Genomic DNA, 19,885 nt, shown 5'->3' with positions numbered 1-19,885 from the left:
GAGCTTTTAGTCGAAAGAACAAAACATGCTCGTCCCAGCACTCCATGACAGCACAAGTGAGTTTCCTTGAGAGTGGGAAGACGACAGACATGTTGACACACGCTGTGAGGAGGCAAGCAAAGGAGGAGCTGTGGAGGTGGAGTGATCAGAGGAGGTAAATGAAAGGGAGAAGACACAGACAGGGAGAAGACACAGACAGGGAGAAGACACAGTGGGTAAAAAAGGAAACAGGAAGACAGGAAGAACAGGTGAAGAGTGTGTATATACAATCCCAGAAGTCTTCCCATCTCAGAGAGAGATGGATAGACAAACGGCTGTCTAGAGGGAGGAGGAGGGGGTGGAGGGGGTGGAGGAGGTGGAGGAGGAGGTGGAAGGAGAACAAGTGCAAAAGGAAAGGATGAACAAAGAGAGCCAAGACGGAAACAAGCGTGGGCCAGAGACCAACGGAGGAGAGAAGCCGATGCATCCGGAGCCTATCTATAAATACCACTTGAGAAGAGGAGTGGATGATGGAAAGAGGATGGAGACAGGATGATGGAAAGAGGAAGGGAGGAATAAGAGGAAGAGAGAAAGGAACAGAACAGATAGATCTGCTCAGGAACACTGGTAATCAGTTTATAAAAGCAGGGACATTAGTAATTTATTAGAAATGAAGAATGGGGTTATATATTTTAAAAATGTCCTAAAATATCGTCACAGTCCTGCTGGAGTTTGGTGTGTTGAAGTAAGACAAGAAGAAAGTAAAGGAAGGGGAAGAGAACAGCAACAGATGGGAGATTAACCGAATGCAAACATCTTCTTTGTTTTCTTGTTTGCCTGCCATGATGATATCCATGACGACTTTTACACATCCATAGTCAAAAGGCTATAAAATGCTACTAACGTCATAATGCTAGCAGAAATAAAGCACCCAGATGGCCAGTGTGTATCTATGTATAAGGCAGCAATTTCTCAAACAGTCTGGTCAATCCTCCATGGGTTGATTGGGTTTGATTCCCAGCTGTCATTATTTCCAGGATCCAAAGTTCCCAACACGTCTACATCGACAGCTGTAGTCACATAAACCTGCTGCTTTACACAACTCCAGTCTAGAATCTAGACTTCATGGTGTGTCAAAGCTAGACTGCATCAAGTTTTGGGAGAAAAGAGACACTTTCACAACCACAAAACCTTTTTCTCCATACAGTCCCTGATTCCCAAGCCAAGAAACAACAATATGCCACACATTCTTTCTCTGAGTGTAAGATGATGGGTATGACTTTACTGTAGTTACAAATAGATGTTTTTGCTTTTAGGCTTGACTTGACAGTTCTGTGATTTTTATCTAACTCTACCATGTAAAGCCAGAACAGGGCAAATAAACAGATATTTGATGGATTAGTTGCACCTGAATTTGATTGAACTTCTTTCTTTACTCATCACATTTTAGAGTTCAGTTTATCCCATTTGGTTTGGAGAGCCACTGAACACTTGAGCCCATTGTTTTCCAATGTTTCCTTTAAACGTACTGTTTTTTTTTCTTCACGGTTTATTTAGTTACACTGGTCTCTAAGAATGACAACCAAATGGCAATCAGCAACTTTGGTGCAGACTGAAATATATTTTCAACTACATGATGAACGGTCATGACATTTTGTATAGATGTTCGTAGTCTCCAGATGTTGAATCCTTTTTTACCCCCAATAACTAATTACATAGACCATAAAATGTGGTACAGACATCCATGTCCACCTAAGGATGTCAAATACATTACTAATGACATTCCCATCAGCCTAATTAGCAAATGTTACAATGCTAACATACATAAGATGGTGAGCCTGCTAAACATTATATTTCCATTTGTGAGCATTGTAAGCATTGAGCTCAAAACACATTGTGGATGTGCACCATTTACAAGGAATTCAGCAGAACGTCTTGATGTCTTTAGTAGGTTTTAAAATGTAGTCACCCCCCATCATAACACAGACATCAGACTAAGAAGCCCCTCCCAGTCACTGCTTAGATGTTGATAACTCTTCTTATTGATGTTGTGAGTGTTTTACCCATATTTATGGATCAGAGTGCTTTTTTGGCATGGGCTCCTCAGTGTGTCTGTGTGTATATCTGCGTGTCTATCACTCTATGCATTTATTTTTCTCTCTCTGTTTCATTTATATCCCTCTAACTCTTCCTCCATTTCCTTTATTTCTTTTCCACTCATACCTCACTGACATCTGCACTGTTGTATATTGGATTCCACTCTGTCAATGCCCCATAACTGATAACAATGTTCTCTTCCATATCACTGTATATACACTCAACACACACCTACACTTCACTTTGCACTGTCCTCCTCTCTGTTTCTAAGACATACACACACACATAAACAAATCACATGTGGCATACAAAGCCTCTGACCTTACACAACCATCTGCGTGACGTATAAGCCACGACTCAAATTGGTGGAGTAGCTGTGGAGTAATCATGGATGACCTTTAATCCCATCTCTCTATCCCAGCAGCCCACTCCTCAGTTGCCCCCGCCTGATTCTTATTCACTTAATTTGTGAGCATCAACCTCTGCACAAACTGAGCTCCAAATAACAATAATCCTTGTACTGAATTCACCTTCCATGCCTGTGAAATAAAGCTAATGTGAAAGTGCCAAAATAAAACAAAATAAAATAAACATGTTTACAGCCTGGTACAAAAAAGTTTGGTTTCTATAGGTGATTCTCCTGTAGATGAACAACTGTACATATGTTACAATTGTTTATTAGTGGCTTGTTTGAGCCACCAGGCTTCATTCAGCCTGCTTCAGCTCGACCCACGCTCAACGTCTTTTCCCATTTTTAGATTAGTCGGTGGAGTCAGGACTGCCAAGGTGGCAATGGCCAGAGCCACCACACTCTGAGCTTTACCACGGCTCTTCACACCCACTGCCAAAGGATTATGCCCAAGTAAGACATACAGACACAACCACACACCTGTAGTGGGTCATGATAAGTGACGATTGAAGGGACAATTTTTTAATAAGTCTATACTTGTTTTTAGAAAAATCCTATATGTGCCTTTAATAACCAGTTGTATCTGAATTGGATCAAAGTGCCAACCACCAGATTGAGTAAACCCCTATTACAAGTGTTATATAAGGATAATGTTTCGACCATAAAGTGGCAGATTTTAAATCATTTTGATGCTACACTGATTTGCAATCAGGTGAATGGTGTCTCTGTCACCCACACACATCTGTACTCGCTTTTTGTAACTTTGTACTCACTTGTGACAAGTATGTAAATCTTTACAGCTCTTTTCCACACACTCAAACAAACACAGACACACAAAATTCACAATTATTTAATATTTAAGGTTGTTGTAAAAAGCATGTAGAGACGGAGCGGTGTCTGTTGTTGCCAGAAGGTATAAATTTTGAGTTCCATAAAACGTTGTGTGTGGCCGCTCATGATATAATCCCATCACTTCCTCTGACCACAAACACAGACAGAGATGGAAGCAGAGAGGGAGAGAGATGTAGAGAGCCTGGTCAGCCGAAGTAGAATGCATTCTCATTAAACTTTAATGCTGGGGAGGTCTGGGAGCACTAAAGAGGCTCACTCAGGTCTCTCTCTCTCTCTCTCTCTCTCTCTCTCTCTCGCCCACACACACTAAGAGTCACCATCTCTTCTTTCCTCTGGTCCTCAGTCACATTTTGTCCCCCATGTCTCTGCTACTGTAGCCAATGATTAACCAGATCTCAAATCAGCCCAGCTGTAACAACACACACACACACACACACACACACACACACACACACACGAGACACAGATGAGAGGGTTAAGAACATGCTCACTATGTTCTTGGAAGTTTCAGAACATGTAGGTGTGGCTGTATTACTCGATTTTTAACATGCACACACTGCACACACCAAAAGCATGTGGACATTTCAGCCCTGTCTGGCTGTTCCGTTCCACTTGATTTTAGAACCTGGCTGCAGGGTTTTGTCAACAATGATGCTGGTCGGTAAGGTCTTGCTTATTGAGGTAGAGGTTAGGGTGCTGTGCAGACCATTCAAGTTCTTTTACACTAAACTGCGAATGCCATTTCTTTAGACCAGCCAGACACAGTATCCTATGAATTATGATCATATTGGAAGAATCTAAAGTTTACAATCCCCAGTTCAATTTTTAAGGAGGGATGTCCTTTATGTAACAGACAGATAGTGGAAGGTCAGAGCAATGGATAGGTGTGTGAGCACATAGCTATACACATTTTGTAGAAAGAAGTTTGATAAATGCTGGTGTTGAATGTGAGAAACATTGTCACTGGATGGGATCATGTGGTCAAGTATCAGTGTTCTTTCATTGATGATAGATAGATGTCTAAAATATCTTTGTAAATCACTGTTGGTTGTGAATCAACCAAACCACTGTGAGCCCTAGACCAAGCTTCAACCTCCATGGCTGTTAACACAAAGTGCCAAAAACTGCAGTTCCTTGAACGGCCACTTGATACTGGCTCCAGAAGTGAGTGAGTCTCCATAAGTCCCCATGTTAAAATGTCTAACTTCACAGCAAAAATAAACATGTTTACAGCCTGGTACAAAAAACAGTTTCGGTCTCTATAGCTAATTTCTCCGTTCATGACAACTGTACTGAGGGTGGATTTATATACAACTCACCTGTTCAGATTATATTAAGGCTTAAAGTTACAGCATGGCGGTTTTAATTTATAGGTGGGTGCCATTACAGGTGGCTTGTTTGAGCACCCAGGCTTCATTCAGCCTGCCTCAGCTCCACTCACGCTCTACGTATTTGCTAATTTTTGGATTAGCCAGGAGCCAACTGAGTTAGGACTGCCAAGATGGAGACAGCCAGAGCCACCACACTGTGAGCTTCACAAAGACATATTAGTGACACCTTTTCTTTGTACAGTGCATGCCTCAGACCAAAAGTTGTTACTATAAGCATGAAATGACCACAGTGCTGTGTAGGTAGTGGGATTTAAAAACAGGCATTTTGATTTGCATCCAGTTAAATGTTCACAAAACCAAATATTGTTTGAAATCAAACAAACACGATAATTCTAACCTTTTATTTTATATAAGACTTTCTGTAAATCTGTCACAATATTCTTACAGTGTACTTGAAAAAAAGTATTTACTTCAATAGGTGCTGAGATTTCTGCTTTTCTTACTCCTTTCCTGGCCCACAGGAGTGAACACATGTATTCTCACACAGGTGCACATGCATGCTGATGTACGCCCAAAAGTGCATTAGTTATTTTAATGGTGTCACTTGACAATGAAAAACGGAGAATAAAACACAAGATGCTGATTTTCAAGACCTGCAGCAGAGATGACAGATGTGTAGACAAACTCACAAGAACACACGCACACACACACACACACACACACACACACAGACACACACACTGATGTTGCACAAACACAAGCACAAAATCTTACACACGCACACCCCTGGCCCCAACTGGCTTCCATTCCTCCAGGTGTTGCAGAAACACCCGACTGTCTTTGAGTTTTTTTAATTAAGAGCAAAGTGTGAAGATCCAATCCAGCACACTCTGAACGCTCACACACACTCACACACACACACGTATGGAGCACATGGATTTGCGCTCTCTCCAGCTGTCTGGAAAAAAGAGTGCAGGCTGGCTGCAAAGCAACAGGACAAACTGTACAGTGACAAAGGCATTCTGTCTGCGAGCAGTCATCCACAGACCGAGAAAACGGCCACACCATCTGGGTTTGTGGTGCTGCAGTACACATGCTCTCACACACTCTGTATAGATGCGAGTGTGTATGTGCACTTATGAGTGTGTGTGTAAAATAGGAATGAACTGCTTTCTCTCGAGATACGTACCAGCACACACACACCAACATATCTGCGCACATGCACACTGCGAACACTGCACGCTGTAATTAGTGGAATTCATCAGCAGGCCAAAACTAAAACAGGTTAACAAGAAAGAAAAAAAAGGTTTAGAACATCAACAGCAGCCAGTGAACTGAATATTTAAATATTTCAGGAACCGCTTCCAAGTGTGTGCTATTTTCAGACCTGATCCATAATTCAACATTAGCATTTTTCTCGCAGAAACCTTGAAACTCTTAAGTCTGCTCGGGAAAATGTTTCCCTTTATCTTTGCTAAAAGAAACCAAATTGGGTTTAGTGGCGATGTCTTATTGTATTTTTTATTTGAAAATTTTTTTTTTACTCCAGAGACAAAATTTGGTAATTTGACATAATGCTAGGTGCTAAAACTTACATGATCGAGCTACAGATAGAGATATTAGGATGATAAATATCCTACGAGGATAGAGCAGACAGTTTGAGGCTGCTAAAGGCACGTCTACTGCAACGGTAAAAAGAATTAGTCCAAATTTTTTGAGTGATTTTCAGACTTGTGCTGCCTCTGTACCACTGAATCTAAGAAAATAATTCAAGATACATACAGAAACACAACGTTTTATGAGCTTGCAGACAGTTTTTAATTCTACAACAGGAAGAGGTTTATATATGACAGCTATAGCTTTTAGATAAACTCAGCTCAGCACAGAATGAAGTTGTGCCCATCACACTAAATAATGACAAACTCATGTTCTATTTTTTTTTTTAAATAAGAAATTGGAATTATGTATTTATGAGATTATGATTAATACTAGTGTGGACTGGTCTGTGTACCGACTGTTTTATTTATCACTACATCACATACAGTAAATATATCAATGAAAAGCAGCAATGAAGGATAAAATCTAAAAAACAAATAAACAAAGAGGCATCTACAACAAGTAAAACAAATAAAGCTATTCATTCATTTTCACAAAGTAAACTAGATGGTCCATGTATGGATTCCTCCAAGACAAACATCCATACGACATGGATCCATGAATCTTATTCTGGCTAAACTGAGTTCAGTTCAGCTTCAAACATGGTCCAAAGAAAGACGGTTCTGTGATGAAATGTGATGAGTACAGCCAGCCCTGAATCATGGTGCTCTACTCTCTATGCAGTTCTCCAAACTTTCAAACATGTTACATGTCTGGCCACGCCCGATCAGTGATTTTGACAGAAATGTGACATCACTGATTGGGGTGTGGCCAAAATGCAACATGTCTGAATGTTTCAGTTGATTTACTCTGTGAGTAAATAAAGAATAATACTGGTGTTGATCTATTGCCTATAGAATTTCACCTTCAGCCTTTAACATCTATTGAACCAAATATATGTATATGTTTAATTCTACATTATTGCCACAGCAGTAGCATCAAATCTTCCATTTAGTATACACCTTCTCCTTCTTTAAGTGCCACGTTCTCTCAAGAGGAAAGGCCCAAATGCAGACACTGCAGGAGGCAGAGTCTGTGCAGTCCAAAAGTACTTAGAGGTGGTGATGAGGCAGGCAAGGGTCAAAAAGTCCAAATGAAAAGCAAAGATCCTAAAACACAAGGGCAAAACACTGGGCTGAATGCTAGACACGGTGCAATAACAAAGCACAGGGTGAAAACTAATCATGGTGGAACAGACAAACAAAATTTGTGGGATATAGCACAAGCAGGAAGTAACAGACATACAACAATTTTATGTAGTTAGTCATGGCACAACCATGAACTGTTGGAGAAGTTTAACAAGTTGACAAGAGCTGCTATTAAATCCCACAGAAATCTAAGAATAGAGCTAAACTAGGCTAAACTCACTGTATATATACATAAACTTTCAAACTGAATAAAGACACAGTGATAAGGGATATAACTGAGTTTGCTTTGAGGCTGTTCAAAGGACCAGTGTGTAGGACTCAGTGACACTTCCAATGAAATTACTGATTGCACACCCTTGCCTCAACCTGTCCTTGTCCTAGTGTGAAGTAGAAAAAAGCAAAGTCCCACTCTAGACCGCAGTGTCTGTAGATATGAGGCTCATTGTAAAGGTGATGGCTTTCAGGTGATCATACACTTATGGAAACATAGTTGCACATATATGATTTAATTTCTGCCATATTCTATGAATAGGCTTCTCTAAATCTAAAACACTGGACCTTTAAAGCTGCATGAAAATGTTCCTATTGTTTTGGGCTACTTAGAGGCAGCAAAAGAAGCTACAAACACAACATTTTAACCCCCAGTAATGTTGTCAGGGCCAATGTGTTAGCAAACAGTTGAATATTTGCACAGCCATTAGATACAGAGCAACATTAGCTTTATTTGGAGTCATGTTTCTGACCACCTGTCCACTCTCTTTTAGCTTTACTTTGGCCTCCGCTAACTCCTGAGAAAAAACAAAATCACAAAAATCACAAAAATCTCTTTAGCTGCTAAATGCTCCGCTATGATCACCAGCTAGTTGCTAACTGTCTGTCTGCCATTTGGTGCTGGGCAGGTAGCTTACAAGCTTTTTTTTTTTTTGGTGATCAGAATAACTTCCTGCTGTGGTTAGAAATAAGGTTGGTGAGAGCTGTGGGGACAAAGCACTTAAAAAACCAAAACAATGTGCTAAAAGACACTAAAACTCTCCATCGAGCTAAGTGAAACCGCAGAGTCAAGTGATAATTCTCTGTGGGCTCATCAGTACCAGCAACTCCCTTCACATTACATGTAGTTATGATTCATTGCTGATGCAAAAATATAGTTTAGAGCAGCTTTAATAGTCAAATCCAGCAGAAACCAAACATCATTTTAAGTCCCACATATAAACAGGAGTCAAGCTGTCTCCCCTCTAAATGAAAGCCTGCTCTTGACCTTGGTCACAAAACGACAGTTGACCACTTGGTGGACAGTAGCAGCCATATCAGGCAGCAGACGGGAAGGGGGGGCTTCGCTGCCCTCTAGATGCACCCTTTAGCCTGCAGGCTCGGGGAGTCCTGGTAAAGAGATTAACAGTGTGTGTGTGTGTGTGTGTGTGTGTGTGTGTGTGTGTGTGTGACCCCTTACAGAAGCTCTTCCAGTTCCTTCTGTCTCCCCTTTTTCTCTCTCTTTCCACTGCTCTAATCCTTAAAACCTCTAAATCCTCCCTCCTCTCCCTCCTTCTGTGCCCCAGGTCCTGATTTCTTCTTTCTGTCCATCTGGTGTTAAGCAACTAAGTCCAGCCAATCAGCACCTTGCCCTGTGCCATACATCAGAAAAGTATTGATGAGCGTTACTAAAAATAAAGCCAGATGTGAGTTCCGGTAAATTCAAGGAGTACTACTTGCACTTATCACACACACAAGTGGGTTCCTCCATTAACCACACCCACCACTTCAACCTTAAGGCCCTGCATTTTACATCCACCCCCGTCTGAAATGTCTACAACCTCTCTGCTGAGAACATCAATATCTTACACATTATTTCTATATTTACATTTTGGAAATGTCAAAAGCTCCCAGGGGTGGCTGGGAACTTAAAGTGTTGGGCTGCCGAGAAAAGATTTCCTTCTGTGTTAGGAGGAGGATTTTTACTGCCACAGCATCGAAGAGGCTGGTCACTGCTGCGTTCAGCATTTCACTCACTCCACAGCATGACAGCTCCCCACTAACATCCTCTGGATTAGAAAGTCAATGGAGGTTTAGCAAGTCAATGGACGGAGTCTCTGAAGCCTATGGTGTATTAGACATGGACAAAGTGTTTGTAGCGCTGTGACTTCGGTGAAGGAGTGAGTTCAGGTGGTGACTTCTCACAGCCTAAACCAGAGCAAAGAAATAGCCCAGAACCAGGTGCTCTGGAGATCAGGGCACTTCTCTCACGCTGGAGGTTAAACTCATGACAAATAAAGCCCAGTATCAGTATAACCTTATCGCTGCCAGCTGCTCAGGTCTCAGGCAAACGCTGCAACCAGATTGGACACTCCTGACCAGGTAAAGAGTGTTGACATAAGGTACAGGATGTTCTTTTGGGATGTGAATTTTCACTGCTGGGGAGAAGCATGTCCACCTATGCCAATAAATATGAATTTGTCCCATAAGTTTCACTGATATGGAAGCTGATTGGCACAATTAGCACACTGAATTAAGAATAAAATAGATAAGTCTAGTTTTTACATATTTAGGCCTGAAATACAACCACACACACACAAAGGGCTTATACTGTAGATATGCAAAGGTGGAGAGATGCTGGAGTGATGGGCAGCCATGTAGTGACACCTTCGAGCAGTTAGAGGTTCAGTACCTTGCTTAACAGCACCTTGGCAGTGCCCAGGAGGTGAACTGGCACCTTTCCAGCTACCGGTCCACCCTCCATACTTTTGGTCCATGCCTTCCACCTTCCAGTTCCCAAACCAAATTCCTATGCCCTGCCCTAAAACACACATTTTTTGGTACTTCTAGTGGCCTGATGTTCATTTCACTTTTCATTCATTTATTCAAGCAGAAATAGCTGACACTGAATGCAACACCAGGCTTATATGAATTGCTGAAATCTCTGTGACCAGTGATTCAAAGGTCAACTAAGATCATTTGTGCGACAGCAAAGAGACAATAAAGACGGTAAAGACTTGAAGTCTACAGTATACGACAGGAATGTATATTCAATTCGTGACCACATGAATCCTTTTCTTATGAGAAGAAGTTCTATGTGTATAATTCAAGAGATTAACGTTATCAGTCAAAGATTTTCAACACACCTGTTGCACACCACCACCTAATTTTATATTCTAATTAGGGGTGGGCGATATATCGAATATACTCGATATATCGCGGCTTGTTCTACGTGAGATGTATGAAATGACTATATCGCGACCATCGAGTACTTGTCACGTAAATGTTTTAAGCCGTCAGCATTTAATTCTCGGAGTTTTGCCTGTGTCACTCCTGGTGCTGCTCACAGCACGCAGCACACTGCCCCGCCCACCCAGAAAAATCCCCTGCGCGCATGCGTACTTTTTGTTTCAAGTGAGGAGAGAAGTGAAGAGCCCGAGCGAGTTAATTGAAGATGGAGACGGACGACTTGGTTCCGAAGAAAAACAACTGCGGTCACGCCAGCCGTCTCTCGTTTTCGCGTGGTCACGTCAGCTGCTCCAATATTTTCAAGTGCGCCCTTATTGCGGCAAATACTTTGAGAAAACTGGGAAAGTCAGCACTAGCTTACTGCAGCGTGTGGACACTTCCGGTTTTCAAAATAAGACGTGGGTGTTAAATTTATTAAAGGTTTATTTATAAAATATGAAGAATGGTTAAAATGTGATTTAAAAAAGTGTGTCTCATAAGCCAAGTATGATCCTGCACTGCTTCAGTGCTCATATGTACATTATGAAATATATTAAAAATTCATAAAAAATATGACAATGCTATCAAGGTAATAATGACATTATTTATTAGAAATAAACAATACAAAACAACAACAACAAAAATATCGAGATATATATCGTGTATCGCGATATAGCTTAAAAATATCGAGATATTGGTTACAGGCCATATCGTGCAGCCCTAATTCTAATAATATTATATTATAATTATTATATCTATTCTAGAGAGATATCATGTGTGCTCATGCTGCTGATTGTACCCTTAAACCTGCGTTGCCATTTACACAGTGCCCTTTGATTCATGACTCAAGATGCTGTACTGTAAATGAAGAGGTTGGATGGTTGTCACCGGGGTGATTTTATTTATGAGGCCCTGCTATCTAAGATTACAGTTTTTTCCGGTTGCTAATACACTGAAATGACATGGATAGCACAAATATTTAAACTGACACACAGGGAACAAAACCTCATCTCAAATCTCCAAAACTTTAAACACATTTTCTGCCTTACACACATTTTGCAATTAGAAGTGGCTCTTTTTAAGTGTACTGAACGCGGCTCTCTGCATAAGACACAACAATCTGACATAAAGTCACATGTTTGCAATTTCAAAACACTGCCATTTAAAATGACACTATGAGCTCAACACTTCAATCAGGAAGTAAGCAATAAAAGAGCACAGGTGAGCATCTTTTTTTCTTTTACAACAACAATGGAAGACATTGCTAGGAGAGGAAGAGGAAGAGTGAGAATGGGAGGGGGAGGAAGAGTGAGAGTCGGGGTAGAGCAGTGTTGTCTGATTATTTTGCTTTACTCTTTATTTTATTTTATTTTATTTATTTTTTTCTGCACATTTCTTACTGCAATTGTATTTTTCAGCTCACTGTTTTGTGAGCATATTTTAGTTCACTCCAATGTAAATATATATGCTGTGCATACGTTGCACTGACTTGTTTGGTGAAAAATAAATAAAATAAATATTTCAATAGCACGTGTGTGTATCTGCAAATATTTCTGTGCATGTGAACAATCTGAAGAATTCTCTACAGTTTGAACTATGTTAGTATTATAGCAAAGCATACTAAAGATGAGAGTGCTTTTCATTATGCCCAACAGTGTGTAGCTGGTTAAACAGAAATCTGTAATACGAATGAAGTGTGTGCCATCTGGTGCAAAAGTTTGATTTTGGTTGCAGTGCTTCATTTTGTGGGGTATATGAGGTGTTTTGCAGTTTGGGTGTGTGGTTTGGTGAATTGTGTTAGTGTTTTGATAAAACCAGCCTTGTTTCCAAAATTGTGTTTAAGCAAATGGAAAAAACTGTAACGCTTTGTTAAATTCACAGCTGGTAACTATGACATCAGATCCCAGAAAAGGTTCCTCACATTAACTATGACCTGACAGAGACAGAGATATACCTTTGCGATACTGGTTATCTAACTCTTGATTTCTTGTTGGTGGTGTGCTTTTGAGTGAATTGGTTGCTTTGCACAGGTGTGACATGTGACCTCTATTTTCTTTGATTCATTTAGATTTGTTTTTTTAACTTTTCTCCCCTGAACATAATTAAACTAGATTTTGGTGTCATTATATTTGTCAGTTTGCTGTTGATGTCAGTTGTCTGTGAATTAAAGCTCATATTTGAACTGAAAGCTGAATGCTTGCATGCAGCAGCCAAAGGGTCATAACCCAATGAGTTTATAGTTAAGTTGATCTCTTCAGCCAAACCCAGATATGCACAGCCTCGCCCAAAAACTCTTTCTGATATTACCCAGAATGCACAGAGGCTGAGGCAGCTCCTAAATGCATTTGAAGCCCAAATAAAGCTTTCCCTTGTAAGCAGGAGTACATCACTCCTCTCTGTTCTCTGTCTCTCTCTCTATCTGTTTATCTGACAGACCTCATTAAACATTCATAAGCAGTGTATAAACATTGAATAAATGCTTCATAACACACAATGATGTGGCTTGACATGTAAGTGTGTATTAATATATGTCTGCACCCATAAGTGGAGGTTAATGTATAAACAAATAATGAATGACAAAAAGTGTACACATATATCATATGTTGTTATAGCTGCTTATAACTACATCACAATGTATTATAAAGCATTACATACTTATTACAGCTAAATCGGGAGTCTTAAAGTAAAGTGTTAATATTTATCTTGCCCAATCTTCTTATCCATTCAGCATCTGGCAGAATAATCTTGAAAAATATACTTTGGCCGGCTAAATATTAAAGGCTGCTGCTCACTGACCATTATTTGCATATTTCTCTAAAATCCCATCCCTCCTGTATCCATGGTGTGCTGGTTCCGTCAATGATTAGCCAGATGATGAAGCCATTATTGACTGAACCTGAGCCTGTGCCTCATGGAACATTAAATACATCACTTCCTCTCAAGGGGCCCCGACGCTGCTCTCACCCAGCTTCCCTTCAGGCTGCAGTCAGGAAATGAAAACAGCCATTAGAATCAAAGCAAGCCAGAGTGCTATAGGAAGCTGCATGCCTGCTTATACAGCAGCATCCTTCGGCGTGAAGCCCGAATCAGGGCCCTCACATCACATGTTTGGGTGCAGGTGCGGACGCAGCTCAGCATCAGCTTTGGATCTGGTGGTTTAAATTGCCATGGCTTGTGGTGGAAAACCCCTGAGGCACCAGGCTGCAATGTAACCAACCCCTCTGTATGAGGCAGCTGAAGCACAGCCAGCCTTTGACAAAACACTGTGATATCTCTAATATCTCATGGTGAGTTTAAAGTGGCCCAGCTATAGCCCCTGTCATTTACCCATAATGCTCCTTTAGTGGCTTTCAATTTCTGTATAGCCTATAGCATCCTTCTATCATGTCTCACTGCTTATTCCTGTACAGCTCAGACTCAGTATTTTGGAGATGTGGAGGGAGAGGGGGGTGATCAAAATGCAGAGGGGCTTCAGATGTGCTACAATACAAACTGTCTCTTTTCTAATCTCTCCCGTGTTCGTTCTCAGGCCTGCTAAGATCCCCAACCACACCCCATCTTCTCCTCTCCGCCGAGGGGAGCACAAGCGATCGCACACACCGCCTCACCAACCGTCCGTCTGTCGGGCTTGGAGAACGGTGTGTGTGTCGCTCCAGGCCTGTGAGCTATAATGTCATTGTTGATGCCATTATTGTCAATGCGATCTCTCTCTGTCTCTCTCTCTCTCTCCCCCTCACACACACACACACACACACACACACATTCAGTCATTCTACAGTGATGAAGCCGCTCCAGCCTCTTGCATGCGTGCGTAAAAAGGAAAATCAGAGCTGAAGCTGGATGTGTAAAGTGAGGGATGGGGTGCAGTCCCCATTGAAGAAAATGAGTGGGTGAGGGATGGATAATGCTATGATTCATCATCAGCACCCTCCACCTCACCCTCCCCTCCAAACACACACTCCTCTCTCTCTCTCTCTCTCTCTCTCTCTCTCTCTCACACACACACACACACACACACACACACACACACACACACACTCCACCACCACCACAGCCCTGTCACACCTCATCCTCACCGCCCTATCTACACCTGTAACACGTTTGACCCTGTTTCAGGTCATCTCCATTCACTCTGCTGCTATATTGTTTTCGTGTATTGATTGATTCCAGCAGCAGAAGGCGACCTGCTGTGTTTCTGATGGTGCTGACTTCTTTTGGAAACACTCTTCCTGCTGCTCCACTCGGCCTCAGATTGGTGGAGTACATCTCACTGGGTGTGATGGGTGTGTGATGTTAACCACTACACTGGTTACACCGGGTTAGACCTCTTTCTCGTGCGTGCGTTACGCGTCCTAACTTCACGGTAAAGGAATAACGTGCTCTTACTTTAGCATGGCTTGTTCTTTCTCCTCTTCCTCCTTTTGCCGAGCCATCACTGCCATGATGATCTTCCTCTCCTCCTCGGTGAGATGGCTGAGGTCCGGTAGATCCGGCATGGATGGCGGCACGGTGGGTGGGCGAGGGCCACCCTGGGGCCCCACCGAGGCGGACATCTTTTCCACCACCACCACCACCCCACCACCTCCTCCTCCTCCTCCTCCTCGGCGAGTCGTTTCGGCTGACAGGTTCCCCGGAGCGTTTCCGAGCCACACCTCACGACATGGTCCGCGGGCAGAGCGGCATCGGCAGCGGCAGCCGCAGCTCTGGCGAATAGTGCAAGCCGCTCATGGTTGCAGGCACCCTCGGTTGTGCTTTTGTTTGTCCTCTCTGGGTGTTTCTCCCACCACCACACTCTCCTCGTCGTCGTCGTCGTCGTTCCCCCCCACCCCCCGCCTGCCCGCCTCTCCCCTCCACACCGCCCGACGGATTCACGGGGAGTCCATCTCCGCTTCTTCTCTTTATTTCACGCCGGGAGCTGAGTCGAGCTGAGGGGGGACCTGGATCACTCTCGGCTGGCCTGTGGTGCCTCCGCCGTCGTCGGACTGGAGCTCGATGTTAGGGCGGTATAGGCGGAGTCCGTGCTGCTTCTTCCCCCTCTCTCCCTCTCTTCCTCTCTCTCTCTCTCAGTCAATGGGAATGCAGCCCTCCTTACTCTCTCTCTCTCTCTCTCTCTCTCTCTCTCTCTCTCTCTCTTTTTGCGGAGGCGCGCTTACTCATGTGAGAATGGGGTCCTCACCATCATCACATGCAAGCACAGCCGTTACTGTGGCTACACACACACACACACACACACACACACACACACACACACACACATGCACAAATAAAAAAGACACACACACACACTTGGCACATAAAGTTCCAATGGCATTAAAACAGACTTGAATATCCGATTCTCGCGATATTTTGTCCTTTTTTTTAGTCATTCACATAGATCACACATTAAAGGCTGTTTTCAAACCACGTGTAGACACACACACACACACACACACACACACACACACACACACACACACACACACACACACACACACACACATTGAGTTATCTGCTCTGTATGGTTTGAGCCGTTTGTCCATTTCAGCACCACGGACAGCAGCAGCTCGCTCACACAGATTTGAACACGCTGCATCAGCCTCATGACTGTGTGTGTTTGTACAGTGAGTATTCAACTAGAATAACAGGTAATCAACACACACAGTAGCACATAATGCAAACAGCAATTACCACTTACTGCAGCACTGCTATACTAATGTATATCATTTGATTTTATGAAGCATATTCTGCATCCCATTTCATGCCAGTTGCCAATCAAGTGTGACTTGATATATTTAATGTGGGAACGTGTGACAGGTTTTAGCATTAGTTTGATATATTTTAGTATATGTTTTATGTATATTAATATGTGTTATGTAGTTTAAGTTTTAGCCTACGTTTGTTGTGTTTCACTTGGCTGCAAGACACATTTTCTCTTGTGGACAATAAAACTAAAAACATGCGCCATAAAAACTTGAATATGTTATGTAATGTTATGCAACCTTTCACTTAATTATTTTTTCATTTCTACAGAGACAATGCACATTCATCATCCATGTACTTTCATGTGTTTATATGATCTTATTCTCTCGTATTTATGGGTTAACCTATCACAGCAACTCATGACTTTTTGTTTCACGTATTTTCCATGTAGATCGTCAGCATAATGTGTAAGAGAATTCCTTTCCAGAGAGGCTTCAGAGAACTGTTTACACTGGTGTCAGAGGTTGAAGCTCGATCAAACAGCTCCTGTCCAATAATAGCCTCAGTGAGACTTACTACGGTCCGGGCCAGCCCCCCTCCTACTCCTCCTTCTACTGCTTCCCGGCTCGTTTTGCATTCAGATCCAGACTCTCAGGCTATACCGATCCGGAGCTGGCACCGGTTTTCTCCAAGATGACGTAATGCTGGGCGAGTGGCTGAATCCATCCAGCAGATGGCATTAACCCCGACTTGCTGCCACCCAGCCTCCGTCAAATGACGTCACCGAGGAGGTGACTGTACCGCGGTGACGTCAACTTCCCGTGGTGCAGAATTTTGTCATCATTTAGGTCGTGACTAGGGACCACCAGCCCTGAGTGACACAGTCGTGCTACAGCAGAGCAGATCTTTGGTGCAGACCTGAGACTATAAATAAACCCTGAGTGCAGTCTGCAGGACAGTGAGGCCCTGCTTTAATGGTCCTTTGCTTACATTTAGGATGTGTTCAATAAGCTCTAATGTATAGTAAGTTGGACGCATGCATTATTGTGAAATATTAAATTACATGTTAATGCATGAGAGAGATTCAGAAAAATCGGGTTTTCACTGGCTTTAATGTAGTTGGGTCACATGTTTCACAACTTTTCTCACATCCATGTCTGATCAGGAGCGGACAGGTGAAGAAAAACGAGCCTGGACTTGAGTCAGAGCAGCCCATGAAAACACACATAACATATCTGAATAACACACAGAAAACATGTGGCGATTAGAGGGAATTCACATGAAACAGCTTGAAAGGATGCAAATAAGAGGTGACCTCGTTCCTCACTGTGAGTGAAGTGCTCTCTCATCTCTCTGGGGAGACTGACACAACAAAACAATTCTCCTTACTGTGCAAAACTATAATGTAAGAAAATAAATAAGAATCAAAAAAAGTGTGGATTGTTGGTTTGGGGTACTTTTGGTGAGAGAGCCCCGTGTTGGATGTATGTTGCTGTAAAGCCATCTATCAAAATCTTCACATTGATGTAATGAATATTAAAATCTATGACTGACAGACTACCTTTTTATAATCAAATTGCAGGTTAACAGCATTCTCTGCAGAGGAGTACACAAGAGTTTTCACATTATGATGTGAAACTGATATATATTCTTTCTGGTATGGCAGCCATACGTTTCTGTAGAGGAAGTTAGCCTACTTTACTAAATGTTTATGTTTTTACAAAAAATATATAATAATGATAATTTTAATTTTAAGTTTTTTTTCAACATAAAATAGATACTGACCTGAGCCAGACAGGGTGAACCCTGAACCCTCTGGTTCAGACCAACCAGGTGTTTCATTTCCCATACAAACAAAAAAAACAAACAAGCAAAATGTGGTCCTAAGTGGTGTAAACTGGCCTCCTTATATAACACGCTACTGATACTGATCTAGACCCTTACACAGTATGAGGGAATATGCCCCTCCCATTGCATCAAAACATAACATAACATTACAACAAATACTTTAGAATACACATATATTAAAATACAAAAATCAATTAGTCTGTATGTTTTAACTGTTAAAACATAACAGAAGGAAACTATCAATGAAGAACTGATTAAGGTGCACTCCCCCCTACACCAATCAGCTCGTGGAACCTTTAAATAGTGCTCAGCTACACTGGGGAAACTTTTCACCCGAATAGTTAACACAATTAACAGTTAATTTCAATTAAACCTTCACTCCTTTGGTTTGTGATTAACTGGTTTAACAATATATGTTCCTCATTGTGATACCACATATCTATTGCTACCATAATGTGAGTAATGAAGACGACCTTCATTACACAGATGTACTATTGAAAATGTTCAATGCATTTTCCTCTATGAAGTCTGGTTGTCTTGAATATTGGCATATTTATTTTGTTACATTCTAATCAAGTAACTAAACTGCTGCTGTATGAACATATTCCCACACAAACTTGTGCTTGGCTTCATATCCAAGACTTCCCCACGAACATACTGACATCTAGTGGACAGATGAAAACACTGCATGTTAAAGACTTCTGTTGCCACCAGTGACAGCATTGGAATCATTGTAAATGCTAAAACATAGTGCAACAGTAAAGTCATTCAGTAATGTCTTTTACAGAGTAATGTTTGCTCAACTCAACTAACATTTTGGGTGTACATTATTTTAATGGACCATACCCAGAGATAATAATACTCATGTTAAAATGGTCATGTAGCAGCTGGACTTTGAAGAGACTAAAACATGTCAGATGAGTTCAGAAAATGACATGACTAACTTTGAAACACTGAGTGAGATGAATTCATATCTATCTCTCTGCTAGGGGTGCAGGGGTATGCTCAGGGTGGCCTCAGCGTGTCATCGAGTCACCCTTTAGGACCGCCCACAAAATCCTCCACATTTCAGCAATATATTGTTCAAAGCCTTTTCACATCTTTTCATTTTCATCTAACATATTTTATGTATTTTGAAGGAAATCTCAGAATTGCCTTTACACAGACTTTAAAGTCAGCAAACATGCTAAACTGAGAGCATGTTTTGTCTTTACAGGGACAGATTTCAATGAGACAGCACAAGATCTACAAACATAAACGCATTGTTAATACATGCAACAATCTCAATACAACTGCTTTGGTTTGTGCCGTTTCTGTTACTAGTATTGTCTTTAAATAGTGCTATCAAATCTTAAATCCTAGTAAAGAAGGCCTTCAGTAAATCTGGGGCATGGAAAAGGATCCCTTCCCTACGCTCCTAAAAAATCAGACTAGCCTCCTTTTTAGCAAAAAATAAAAATGTCACCTTTCCTGTCCCTATGTTCTCCTAAGTTTGCTACAGTTCCTACAGCTGCTAAGTGTTTTAAATAGATTAGTGCCATGTTTTATTGTTTATAAATGACACTTTTAAATTGTAAGACAAATGCAGTATTTCTTCTTTGGCTCAAAGAATATATATACTTGAACAAAGTGAACAAAGCTTTTATAACTATCGTACATTTATGAAAAATTGAGAATGAACAAATGTA

The 19,885-nt window shown here is 41.6% G+C and overlaps 1 protein-coding gene across 14 annotated transcripts in view; it reads right to left on the bottom strand.

The window, feature by feature from the left end:
• The window catches only part of rims1b (regulating synaptic membrane exocytosis 1b), a 71,526-nt gene extending 55,785 nt beyond the window's left edge, over positions 1-15,741 (bottom strand). For 6 of the 14 annotated variants that reach the window (XM_027286011.1, XM_027286070.1, XM_027285966.1 and 3 more), the window contains exon 1: positions 15,057-15,740. In XM_027286011.1, the coding sequence (XP_027141812.1) occupies positions 15,057-15,223 (167 nt within the window). In that variant the 5' untranslated portion in view covers positions 15,224-15,740. Of the gene's footprint in view, positions 1-15,056 lie in introns of all 14 variants that reach the window. The other 8 variants (XM_027285777.1, XM_027285947.1, XM_027285927.1 and 5 more) reach the window with 3 other exon arrangements.
• Positions 15,742-19,885: the final 4,144 nt, after the last annotated feature.

The sequence above is a fragment of the Larimichthys crocea genome, chromosome I (genome assembly GCF_000972845.2).
Source record: "Larimichthys crocea isolate SSNF chromosome I, L_crocea_2.0, whole genome shotgun sequence".
In the NCBI taxonomy this organism is placed as follows: Eukaryota; Metazoa; Chordata; class Actinopteri; family Sciaenidae; genus Larimichthys; species Larimichthys crocea.
The sequence above is the reverse complement of the archived record's forward strand: the minus strand, read 5'-3'. Positions and strand labels throughout refer to the sequence as shown.